General features: G+C 51.1%; 1 protein-coding gene across 4 annotated transcripts in view; it reads left to right on the forward strand.

Annotated features, from left to right (window-relative positions):
* Positions 1-12550, forward strand: part of SYNJ2 (synaptojanin 2) — a 117699-nt gene that overhangs the window by 40799 nt on the left and 64350 nt on the right. For all 4 annotated transcript variants that reach the window (XM_030809897.1, XM_030809898.1, XM_030809900.1 and 1 more), the window contains 2 exons: positions 5997-6267; positions 10611-10836. In XM_030809897.1, the coding sequence (XP_030665757.1) occupies positions 5997-6267; positions 10611-10836 (497 nt within the window). The remainder of the gene's footprint in view (positions 1-5996; positions 6268-10610; positions 10837-12550) is intronic.

Raw genomic sequence — 12550 nt, forward strand, 5'->3', positions numbered from 1 at the left:
AAAACAAATCCTGTGCTCTAGGTGAGCATCAGGAGGGGCCTCACACACCTGGGGCAGGTGGGGACCAGTGGCCTGTACCACACTGACAGGCGGCCCGGGAGTCAGCGACCCCCCACAGCCTGGTGCTAGGCTCGAACCAGGACACTTTCCTTAAAACTCACAGTACAGGCCGGGCGTGGTGGCTCATACCTGTAATCCTAGCACCTTAGGGGGCCAAGGCAGGAGGATCACTTGAGCCTAGAAGTTCAAGACCAGCTTGGGCTATGTAGCAAGACCATGTCTCTACACAGCAGTGGTATTTACAGCACCATGCCAGGAGCAGTGGTGCACACCTGTAGTCCCAGCTACTTGGGAGGCTGAGGTGGGAGGATCGCGGGAACCCAGAAAGGGGAGGTTTCAGTGTGCTGAGATCAAGTCACTGCACTCCAGCCTGGGTGACAGTGCAAGACCCTGTCTCTAAATTTAAAAAAAAAAAAAAAAAAAAAGCAAACAAACGAAAAACCCATGGTATACAGAGAACACAGAACACAGTCAGGCAGTCAGGCTGTCAATGAGATTGGGCAGGACACAGTGAGGCTGGGATTGAAGGAGGAGGAAGCCATCAGTGCTGGGTCAGGTAGGCAGGGCGGGGCCTTCCCAGAGAGGCAGCGCGCCACATAGCAGTCCTGAGGTTTGGGTAAGGCTCTTCCACAGAGGCCTCTGTGGTTACACCCGTCCCACCAACTGTCCGGGACACACAGGCAGGGGCAGTTCTAAGGAAAAGTTTCCAGGTCCTTGGCTTTTTTCTATCATCAAGCACCTGTGATGGAGGACAGGGTTCTTGTTCCCCTCTGAGGTTGCCCTGCTTCCATGTTAGGGTAGAGGGCAGGCCCTTCTCTCTTCTGGAAGCTCACCGTGTGCCTTGCTCCAGGAAGTAACTCCCCCTAGGATTCCAGACAAAGGGACAGTTCAAAAGCTTGTCAACAGCAGTGAAATAAGGTCAGGACTAGGTAGCAATCTGTTTGCAGGTCAGGTGATGTCCAGTTGTTTGCTTCCCCCATAATGGGAGGAGAATTTAATTGGGGTATCAGCTGACGCATTAGCAACCATTTTATCAGCAGGTTATTGTCATTTCTTAGCGCTAACTCAGAAGGACTTTGAAGAATTGAGTGACATTTCTACAATGAAGCCCTTTCCATTCCCGCCTATTTATTAATGTGAACAGGATTTTTTAGTGTTTGTGTCTACAAAAATGAAAACTAGAATTAGAATTGGTGCAGAACCTACTTTCATTCCTTCAATAAATATGTATTCATCTCATTAAGAGATGCCTTTCCAACACATTACGACTTTTCGTATCAAATGATTATTTGTCGGCCAGGCATGGTGGCTCACGCCTGTAATCCCAGCACTTTGGGAGGCCAAGGTGGGTGGACCACTAGAGGTCAGGAGTTCTAGACCAGCCCAGTCAACATAGCGAAACCCCATCTCTACTAAAACTACAAAAATTAGCTGGGCATGGGGGCTCATGCCTGTAATCCCGGCTTCTCAGGAGGCTGAGGCAGTGAACCTGAAAGGCGGAAGTTGAACCCGGGAGACAGAGGTTGCAGTGAGTCGAGATTGTGCCACTGCACTCTAGCCTGGGCGACAGAGCAAGACTGTCACTTCCCAAAGACCCCACCTCCTAAAACCATCGCCTTGGGTGTTCATACTTCAGCATATTAATTTGGGGGTGCACACATTCAGCCAATAACAGGTACACTGGTTGACCACACTCTTAAAGGGGACAGCCAAAAAAAATTATTTGGCAAAGTGTTTTATTTACATTGTATTGTTTACATTGTTTGGCCAATTAGGTATCATTGGAATGATAAACCAGAAGGCTCTCTTTTTAAATGCTTGGAGTTGAGGAACACACGGCTGCAGGGGCTGATGGGGTGATCAGGACAGGACGTAGAAGCACCAAATACGCTACATTAGGATGGAATTCTGAAGAGGGAGGACTGGAAATATGAGTGAAAGTTCCACGTGGGAAGAAAGAGCATGCTCCTGCAATCCTGTAAATAATAGATGGCGAGGAGTCTCACGTTACTGTGTAGATTCCATGGGATACTGACAAGAGGCTCCCAGAGTTTTAGTTTTACATGTCAATATTTAGAATACGCTGCACAATATATTATTTACAGCCATTTCAACTACCGATGAAAAGCTTCAATGGCAGTTTTAAAATGGGCAGGGAATGCTGTCTGAGTCCAGTGTGTTGCTGTGACAAAGTTCCGTAGTAGACGAGGTGGCTTATCAGCAACAGACATTTATTTCACACAGTTCTGGAGGCTGGAAGTCTGAGACCAGCGGCCCGCAGATTGGCCAGCTGTGAGGACCTGCTTCTTGCTTCGTAGATGCTGCCTTTTCTCTGCATCTGACATGGTGGGAGAGGTGCAGGAGCTCTCTGGGCACAAACCCCATTCATGAGGGCTCCACTGCCATGACCCAGTCACCTCCCAAATACCCCACCTCCTCAACCCATCGCCTTGGGTGTTCATACTCCAGCATATTAACTTGGGGGCACACACATTCAGCCAATAGCAGGTACACTGGTTGACCACACTCTTTTAAAGGGTATAGTAGGCCAGGTGCAGTGGTTCATGCCTGTAATCCCAGCACTTTGGGAGGCTGAGGCAGGTGAATCACCTGAGGTCAGGAGTTCGAGACCAGCCTGGCCAACATGGTAAAACCCCGTCTCTACCAAAAATACAAAAAATTAGCCGGTATAATCCCAGCTACTCGGGAGGCTGAGGCAAGTGAATTACTTCAACCCAGGAGGCGGAGGTAGCAGTGAGCTGAGATTGCGCCACTGCACTCCAGCCTGGGCAACGAGTGAAACTTCAACTCAAAAAAAAAAAAAAAAAAAAAAAATAACCGGGCGTGGCGGCTCACGCCTGTAATCCCAGCACTTTGGGAGGCCGAGGCAGGCAGATCACCTGAGGTCGGGAGTTTGAGACCAGCCTGACCTACATGGAGAAATCCCATCTCTACTAAAAATACAAAATTAGCTGGGCATGGTGGCGCATGCCTGTAATCCCAGCTACTCCAGAGGCTGAGGCAGGAGAATCACTAGAACCTGGGAGGCAGAGGTTGCGGTGAGCCGAGATCACATCATTGCACTCCAGCTTGGGCAACAAGTGCAAAACTCCGTCTCAATAAATAATACATACATGCATGCATACATACATGCATGCATACATACATACATGCATACATACATACATACAAGGGTACAGCAAACTAATCTGATTGGAAACTGCTGGATTTTGGGGCTAGATGGAACATGGGCTTAAAGTGATACCTACGTTTGTGTTTTGGCTCCAACACAGACTAGCTGTGTGCTTGGGCGGGTGATTCAGCTTCCCTGGGGGACAGTCATGCGTGTGTGAAATGGCAGTGGTAGCCCTGAGACAGCAGCATGGGTAAGCAGGCTGGCAATGTCATCTGCAAGGAGGTATAACTAGGAGCATCAGCTCTGGGGCCAGACTTAGCTTGAGTAACTTGCCCAGGCACTGTAGCTAGAAAGTGGATTTGGATCCCAGCTCCCAGCTCTGTCACCTTGGGCAGGCTGCTTAACCTCTCTGTGCCTCTGTTTCCCCCCCTGTGAGATGGGGCTGGTAAGGGCGCCCCTTGCGGTGGGCGAGAGGATGGAGTCCGCGCCTGTACAGCTCCCCTGCCTCCACTGCGCTCACCAGATACCGGCTCTCCTCACTCCCCTGTACCACTCCCGACCCCCTCCTCCCTGGACCCAGGAGCCCCAGTGCTCTGTGGCAATGCTGTTGTTAAGAGCCTCTCCTGGCTGCTACAGTGCTCCTCTCCCCAGCCTCCCCCAGGCCGTGGTCCTGCCCAGGAAATGCAACCTGGGACTGTTGCCAGGCACTCAGGCCCCCCACGCGGAGGCTGTTGAGGAAGTGGTGCTAGAAATCAACTCATGACTCTCACGGAGTGATGTCATGCAAAATTTTCCATAGCTCTTGCAGCCACAGGGGCCATCCTCCTGCCTCCCCGAGGGCACTTCTGCTGAACTGTGCTTTTCCCTGCACTGAGTGTGTCAGAGGAGGCAGGTGGGTGCCGGGAGCGCTCTGTCGCCAAGGCTCTGATCACAGGCTGCCAACCCCGGAACCCCACCTATCCTACTTGAGAAGCTGAACTCTGACCCCTGTCCCTGTCCCCAGTGTGATAACTTCCTTTGTTCTTAGGTGGTTTTGAGGTGATTTCCTGAGGATGTGTCTGGGGAGATGTGATGGGATCAATCCCCCCGCCCTGCTGGCAGGGCAGCCCCACCCCATGGCATAGCAGCAGGCCCCTGGGAGCCCTGAGCGCTCATTAAAGAACGCACTTTAATGACAGCCACACGCCTCCCTGCCACAAGCAGCGCTCTTCTCCCTATGAAGTGTGATGAGGAAATTGGGGTGAGAGGGTGGTGGAATTGGTTGTTTTGGGGTCTCTTCCTGGAGTGTGGAGAGATCTGAACCATCTCCAGACCATGGCTGTAGACAGCGGCCCCTGATCGTTCACAGATCTTGCTGGACAGATCCTTCAGACCTCAGCGGGGTGGGAAGAGTGTCCTTGGGACTACAGCCCTGCCAGATCCCAAAGGCCAGTTTCTACCCGATGATCTCTTGGGCCCCGCCCGGAAAGCGAGGCACGGCGCCGCCAGGCACCCCCGATACGCAGCGTGTTATAAAGTGCCCTTGTGAGCAGCGGGGGATAAGGAACAGGAAACCAGCTGTCAGTGACAGCGAGGTGGTGCCCCAGACAGGGCTGCCTCATTCGCCTGGCTGCAGGGTCCTAGGTCGTCTTGGTAGCATTTGGCAGGAATTCATTTAGGAAGCATGCAGCAAACCGAGTGTGTGTGGCGTTGGGAGATGACGATGAAATGGCCCTGCCCCCAAGGAAGCCCCTCCCCTGGGGGCACAGGTGGGGAAGGAGGTCATGAACTTTGTGTGTGTGACAACTGCTGATGGGAATGCTATTGGCATGTACAAGGGGTGCCTGTCCGTGTCTTGGGAGAGCAAGGAAGGCTTCCTGGAGGAGCTGCTGCCAAGTTGGCCAAGAAGGATGAGGAGTTCTTCTGGAGAAGTGGGGAGGGCAGAGGCAGGAAGATCCCTATGGAGCATATGGGGACGCTCGTGTTCTTCCAGAGGATGGAATGCTGGGCCCGAAGCTCGAAGTATTGTTAGGGCAGAGACAGGCGAGAGGTGCGTGGAGAAGGGGTCATGGAGGTCTTGTTGGGCAGATGGTGGTGGGACGTCCCAGGCAGGGGGAGCATCTTGGGCAAGAGTCCAGGGTGCGAGGTCATGCTTATGGCACATTGGACCAGCTGGAGGACAGCCAGCTCAGGAGAGCAGCCGGCCGGGGTGTCTGCCCACGTGTGGGGCAGGGACGGGCTGTAGCGGGGAGGGCTTTGGGAGTTCTGTCACAGTCCTGCAGGGAGTGGGAGCTGCGCAGGAAGGAAGGGAGGAGCGGCTGTGATCCAATGGCTTTGGGAAGGCCACTCCTGTGACGGAGTGGGGGAAAACAGACCCCAGGCCAGGGGTCCTGAGTCAAGGCAGTGGCTGAGGAGGCATTGGGGAAGGTGATTTGGACAGGCTTTGGGGGCAGGTCCTGGGTGTCTGGAAGGGCTCTGGGCCAGGAATTTTCAGACTCCTGGGGGCATCAGAATCACCTGGAGGGCTTGTTAAAGCAAAGCTTGCCCCCAGCCCCAGGCAGCTGGGTGGCAGGAATCTGCATTTCTAACAGGCTCCCAGGGAATGCTGACTTGCTGGCCAGGGTCCCACACTTTGAGAAGCCCCGCCTGAGGCTTATGGGACAGGGCAGGTTCTTGAGTTGGGCAATGCCATGGGAAGTTGCAGGTGCACAGGCGTTGCCTTCCTGGCTGCGGTTGAACCTGGGCTCCGTTTGTCCCCTTGGAGCTCCAGGCGGCCGGGCCGGCTTCGACCCTGAACTCTCCTGTCTGATTTCATTTCCAGGTGGCACGTCTCTGAGCTTCCTGGTGTTGGTGACAGGCTGCACATCTGTAGGCAGAATTCCAGATGCTGAAATCTACAAAATCACCGCCACTGACTTTTACCCTCTTCAGGAAGAGGCCAAGGAGGAGGAACGCCTCATAGCTTTGAAGAAAATCCTCAGCTCGGGGGTGTTCTATTTCTCATGGCCAAACGACGGGTCTCGCTTTGACCTGACTGTCCGCACGCAGAAGCAGGGGGATGACAGCTCTGAATGGGGGAACTCCTTCTTCTGGTGAGGCCCTGGGTCCCCTGCAGAGGGTGGGCCCTGGTTGGCACCTGAGGCGTTGACCTCCACTTGCACCACCCCTGGGTTATGGGGCACCTCTGGAGAGTTAGGACCCAGGCCTGCTCTCAGCACAATGAGAGGAAAACTAACCCTGAACTCCCCGCCACCCCCCACCCCTGGCTCCTGGAATGTGTTCCGTGTAGATTTGGAAAAGAAACCTGGGCCAGGCATGGTGGCTCATGCCTGTAATCCCAGCACCTTGGGAGGCTGAGGCAGGTGGATCACTTGAGGTAAGGAGTTTGAGACAAGCCTGGCCAACATGGCAAAACCCCATCTCTACTAAAAATACAAAAAAAAAAAAAAATTACCTGGGCATGGTGGCAGGTGCCTGTAATCCCAGCTACTCGGGAGCCTGAGGCAGGAGAATTGCTTAAACCCAGGAAACGGAGGTTGCAGTGAGCCAAGATGGTGCTATTACACTCCACCCTGGGCGACAGAGCAAGACTCTGTCTCAAAAAAAAAAAAAAAAAAAAGAAAGAAAGAAGGAAAAGAAACCCTGTTCCATAAGTAAAAAACGTAAGAGCCGATGAGTGCTTTCCTCAGTCCCGGGTGCCGAGCTCAGTGCTTCTGCCTGGATTCACTCTTTCAGTCTTCTCAATCATGGTTACCTCCAGTGTGCAGTTGTTTACCGCTGATGTTTATAAAGCACTGTGTTCAGGTCACCATGCTAAGATCTCTCTGCTGGTACTAACTCATCCTTATAAAAACCTTTATAATAATTATGCAGAGGCTCTGTTACCCCATTTTACAGATAGAGAGACTGAGGCATGAATAGTCGAGGGAATTTTGCCAAACTCCACACACTTAGTAAGTGGCAGAGCCAGGATTTGAACCCAGGCATTCTGGCTCCAGGTCCCAAGCTGGTAATCAGGTAATCACAACGCTAAACCAGTCCCATCAATGGGGAAGCTCAAGGGGACTTGTAGTAATGCACTAAGACTAGTCCCAGAGCCCAGGCAGAGATGGCTGGATTTCTGTATGTTTAAGATCTCCTGGTGCTTTTTCACTCCACGGCAGGACAGAGACAAGAGTGGACAACTCTGTAAATACGTAAATTATCTATTGCCCTTTCTGGACATAATGCTGTTTCTGTCAGATTCGCACTGATGCCTAGAGATGCCAGGCAGAAGCAAAAGTGAGGAAAGTCCTGCCCGTGGAAGTGGTTCCAATGAACCTCATCTAATGTAATGTTTCAGAATCCAGTGTCTGCCTTTTGAAGCTATATCAGTTTTCCCAGCTCTGAGACGGGACTCGTGAGGTTTATTTCTGACCTGTTTGTGCCTCTCTCCCTTTGCCAGAGGCGTCCATAGGTTTTCGTCTGGCCTTGGTGCTTTGGACGCCCCAGAAGTGAATTCCTGATTTCTGCTGGGAGAAGGGGACCCTCCCCACATCCCTGTGTCCATCCCAACGCTCCCCACCCCCACATCCTCTTTGGTTCTCTGGTATTGTGGATGTTTGGGGGCAGTAATGTGCCCAGACTTCAAAATGCATGTGAATCAAGGCTGGGCATGGTAGCTCATGCCTGCATTCCCAGCACTTTGGGAGGCCCAGGCAGGCGGATCACCTGAGGTCAGCAGTTCAAGACCAGCCTGGCCAATATGGTGAAACCCCGTCTCTACTAAAGATACAAAAACTTTAGCCAGGCATGGTGGCACGCACCTGTAATCCCAGCTACACGGGAGGCTGAGGCAGGAGAATTGCTTGAACCCAGGAGGCTGAGATTGCAGTGAGCCAAGATCGCACCATTGCACTCCAGCCTGGGCTACAGGGTGAGACTCCATCTCAAAATAAATAAATAAATAAAATAAAATAAATAATAAAATCGTGAATCTCCTGCTGATCTCGTTAAAAATGCAGATTCTGGGATGGCAGGTCTGGGCTGGGCCCAGGATTCTGCATTTCTAATAAGCTGCCAGTGCTGCTTGTCTGCAGACTGCAGGTTGAGTAGCAGCCTCTGGGGATGGCATTTCTGTGAATCGCTAGTTCCATTGTGCAGGGCCCAGCATGTGCCCCGCGAGCTGTTACATGTTCCCCTAAAGGCAGCCAAGCTTAGGCACAGAGGGGCTGTGTATTATGAGGTATCTTTGTGTGGACTCTGTGAAACTATTTTAAACCAGAACTGTCAGGTGAGCAGAGGTGAGAGCTCTCAGCAGCAGTGAGGGTCCTTGGAACCCCTAGGGGATCCTTGGGGTACCTGAATTGTACCAGCACCTTTGCAAATTCTCTTCCCTATGCCAGCTCTGTGGCTGGAGGTGTGAGGGGGCACTAACAAAGCGAGGCAAAGGGGATTCACGGGGTGGAGGCTGAGAGGAGCTTGGGAAGGAGGAGCCCCATGGTGTCCCTTTCTGAAGGGAGAGGAGGAAGTAACTCTGGAGGTCGCCAGGCTCCTCAGCTGTAACACGCCAGGGTGTGATCTTTAGGCTCAGGGTGGAGCCCCCAGAACTGACCACAGCTGAGTCACCACGGGCAGCGTGGTCCTGGGCTTGATCGCCTAAACCCTCACTGTTGTGGCGCAGCGTCTGAGGTCTGGAGACCCACAGCAGGAGTCAGATGGGGTCAACGCTGAGCGTGGCTGGCACTTAAAGCAGAGTGAGCAGCAGGGTGAAGTCATCTTTCTGGGCTGGTAATTGATCACACTGACAATTGCCTCCCGGTACAATCAGGTCCTGGGAGGAAACTCTTTGGGGGTCCTGGATATGAGCCATCCTCCTGCCAGAGGGCCAGGCAGTGTCACTAGAAACAGGGCTGATTTATGGGTTGTCCACTTGGCAAAAGGTTTCTTCTCCTGAGCCCTGGTGATAGTGGCCAAAGCTGTGTAGCTGGCAGACTCTGAAATATTCTGGAGGCTTTGCCTTGATGCCACATGCAGATTTAATACATGTGTTTCAGAAGCTGGCTTATCATCTGAATTTGAGAGAGTGATTTGGAAGAGGGGCATATGGTTTTGTACAGCAATGCTTCATAGTCATTTTTCAAGCAGAGGAGCGCTGTGGCTGTGCGACCTCAGATGGGGTCAGACGCGGCTGTGTTCCCTGTGGGGGTGCATGTGGCTTTGGTCACAGTCGGGGAGGCTGCCCTGAGAGCAGGAAGCTTGGAGAAGCCCCCTGGGACCCATCAGAGCTCACAGCACAGATTTCCAGCAATGAGAAAATGCTGCTGCTGTGTTTGAGGAAGGCTCAAGGGCAGGAATTGTGCTGCCTTTTTTAAACAAGTAGGGCACCGTGATCTAGATTCACTCAGTGCCCTGTAAGAGGGCATCTCCTGATGATGGGTCCTCCTCCCTGGGAGTGAGTATGGGCCCTCAGGATGGTACCACTCAGGTCCCCTGGGTGCTAAAGCAAGGGGGCCAAGCCAGTCTCAGGGATGAGAGAACTATGTGGTCGTTCGCAGGTGCAAATGGAAATGTAGGGCCTCATCAAGAAAGGCTCAGGGTGAAGAGCACGGGCTCCAAGCTCCGTGACGCCACTGGCTGGCTTTGTGGCCTTAAACAAGCACTTCACTTCTCTGTGCCTCAGCTGCTTTATCTGTAAAAGGGGGTCACTGATGATACCTTTCACAAAGGGTCACTTCAAGGGTGAAATGAGTTAATCCACCCCAAAGTACTTGGAATGGGGCTTAGTGCACAGGATAAATGTTGGCTGTCACCCTGTCATTATCATCATGGACTCCAGAGCCTAGAGCAATCCACTAGGCATGGAGAGGGAATACTTGAACTTTCATTGCATCGTATTTTCCTCGGATCTTTTTTAAATTTATTTTGGATTGCTTTGTAGTGCTGTTGTCATAATCATCTCATGGTGCATGTGTGTGTATATGTGGATAATTTAAATAACGGTTCCCATATTTAATATGATTTTTAATCACTTATTTATCATGAGTAATAATAAAAGATTAATTTTTTACCGCTGGGGCCTGAGATGAAAACTGTGGGGCCCACAGGGCTAACCAGAGGCCCCTTTGCGATTCCCCGAAAAGTGCACGCTCGCTCACTCTCTAGCTTTGCTTCCATTTAGCGACAGTGACGACCTGGTAGTGGCTTTGGGAAAGGACTCCCTGGCCATCCTCCTCTACATGACACAGTGGTCCTGCTATTTGGGATCTCTTTGAAGCACATGAACTTCCCAGATCTGTACAGCCCAAGTGCAGAGTCCACTGGGGAGTAGCATGCATTTGCTGACCCGAAATGCTGCACCATGCGCCCCCCAGTTCCTCAGCCACACTCGCTGTCCAGGCAGCATGTACTGGAGGATGTCAAGTGACTGGAATTGGTGTGGGGCTGTGTTTTGCAGGAACCAGCTGTTGCACGTGCCCTTGAGGCAGCACCAGGTGAGCTGCTGTGACTGGCTGCTGAAGATCATCTGCGGGGTGGTCACCATCCGCACCGTGTATGCCTCCCACAAGCAGGCCAAGGCCTGCCTCATCTCTCGCGTTAGCTGTGAGCGCTCAGGTGCTCGCTTCCACACCCGTGGCGTGAACGACGATGGCCACGTGTCCAACTTCGTGGAGACAGAGCAGGTGAGTGCCCAGGCCCATCTGTGGCACCAAATGGTTCAGAGTGGCTGCAAGTCTTGCACACGCGCTTTCCACTTGGGGCAGAAGAGGCCCTGGCATATTTGCGGTGGTCTCTGATCAGGCTCCCTCCTATAAGTTGAGAACAGCACGTGTAATTGGGCTCCGCATGAAAATGTGACCTCTGGTTTGCATGGTGTATCCTTTCTGATTCACATCTCATGCAGAGAAAATGCTGCTTAGCCGAGGTATTTTTAACTAAAAGGAATCAGGAATTTTTGCCATGGTCGTGAAAGGTGGGCAGTTATTCCAAGGGCAGCTGACAGATGAACGAATAGGGTTTGAAAATTCTTTTAGGACAAAAATAAGTAGATCCATACATTGGGGGAAGAAAGAAGAAACCATTATTTTTTATTCTAAACCAACTGAAGCTTCTCCTGGAAGCCAGTATTAGCACCCTAGAGTTGTGAAATCTGCGTGTTAAGCAGCCGCTCCCATCCGCTCCCCTAGAATATAGCCATCTGCTTAATTTCTCCTGGAGTTTTTTCTAAATTCTGTTCTCATTTCCAGAGACGCTGTCTTACAACTTTTAAATTTTTGCTCTAACTTGCAATCTGTAAGATAAGGCTACCATGTGGAATACAGTGGTGCAAGCCGTAAGAAAGGAAAACCCCGGAAGGCACATGTATGGTACTCCTGCCAGGGCAAGCTGGGTGCCCTGTGTTTATTGAGTGAAGGTGTGGCTTTGCATCGCTCCTCACTGCCGCTGCTGTGTGAGGAACGCCTTATGCGAACTTTGGCCACTTTAATCCAGCATAGGTTTGAGCACCTGCCTTTACTATGTGGGACTTTGTGCCTGCTCCAGTGTTCAGAGGGTAGATACGGAGATGAGGAGGCTCCTCTCGGAGTCCCCACTCAGAGGAACATCAGAGCAGGGGGCCCTAAGATGGGCAGCAGCGCAATTACTTGCCTGTAATTCTGCTCAGAATGTCTGCACTGTGGATATCAACGAGGCTGTTACATAAATATCTGGTTAAAAATGAGATTGCTTTTGGCATCTTCGTCTTGAAGTCTTTGACTGTTCCTATGTCTAGAATGGTATTGCCTAGGTTGTCTTCCAGGGTTTTTATAGTTTTGGGTTTTACATTCAAGTCTTTAACCCATCTTGAGTTGATTTTTGTATGTGGTGTAAGGAAGGGGTCCAGTTTCAGTCTTCTGCATATGGCTAGCCAGTTATCCCAGCACCATTTATTGAATAGGGAATCCTTTTCCTATTGCTTGTTTTTGTCAGGTTGGTCAAAGATCAGGTGGTTGTAGGTGTATGGCCTTATTTCTGGGTTGTCTGTTCTGTCTCATTGGTCTATGTATCTGTTTTTGTACCAGTACCATGCTGCTTTGGTTATTATAGCCCTGTAGTATAGTTTGAAGTCAGGTAGTGTGATGCCTCCAGCTTTGTTCTTTTTGCTTAGGATTGCCTTGGCTATTTGGGCTCTTTTTTTGGTTCCATATGAATTTTTAAATAGTTTTTTCTAGTTCTATGAAGAATGTCAATGGTAGTTTAATAGGAATAGCTTTGAATCCATAAATTGCTTTGGGCATTATGTCCATTTTAATGATATTGATTCTTCTTATCCATGAGGATGGAATGTTTTTCCATTTGTGTCATCTCCAATTTCTTTGAGCAGTGTTTTGTAATTCTCATTGTAGAGATCTTTCATCT

The sequence above is a fragment of the Nomascus leucogenys genome, chromosome 3, assembly GCF_006542625.1.
Source record: "Nomascus leucogenys isolate Asia chromosome 3, Asia_NLE_v1, whole genome shotgun sequence".
In the NCBI taxonomy this organism is placed as follows: domain Eukaryota; kingdom Metazoa; phylum Chordata; class Mammalia; order Primates; family Hylobatidae; genus Nomascus; species Nomascus leucogenys.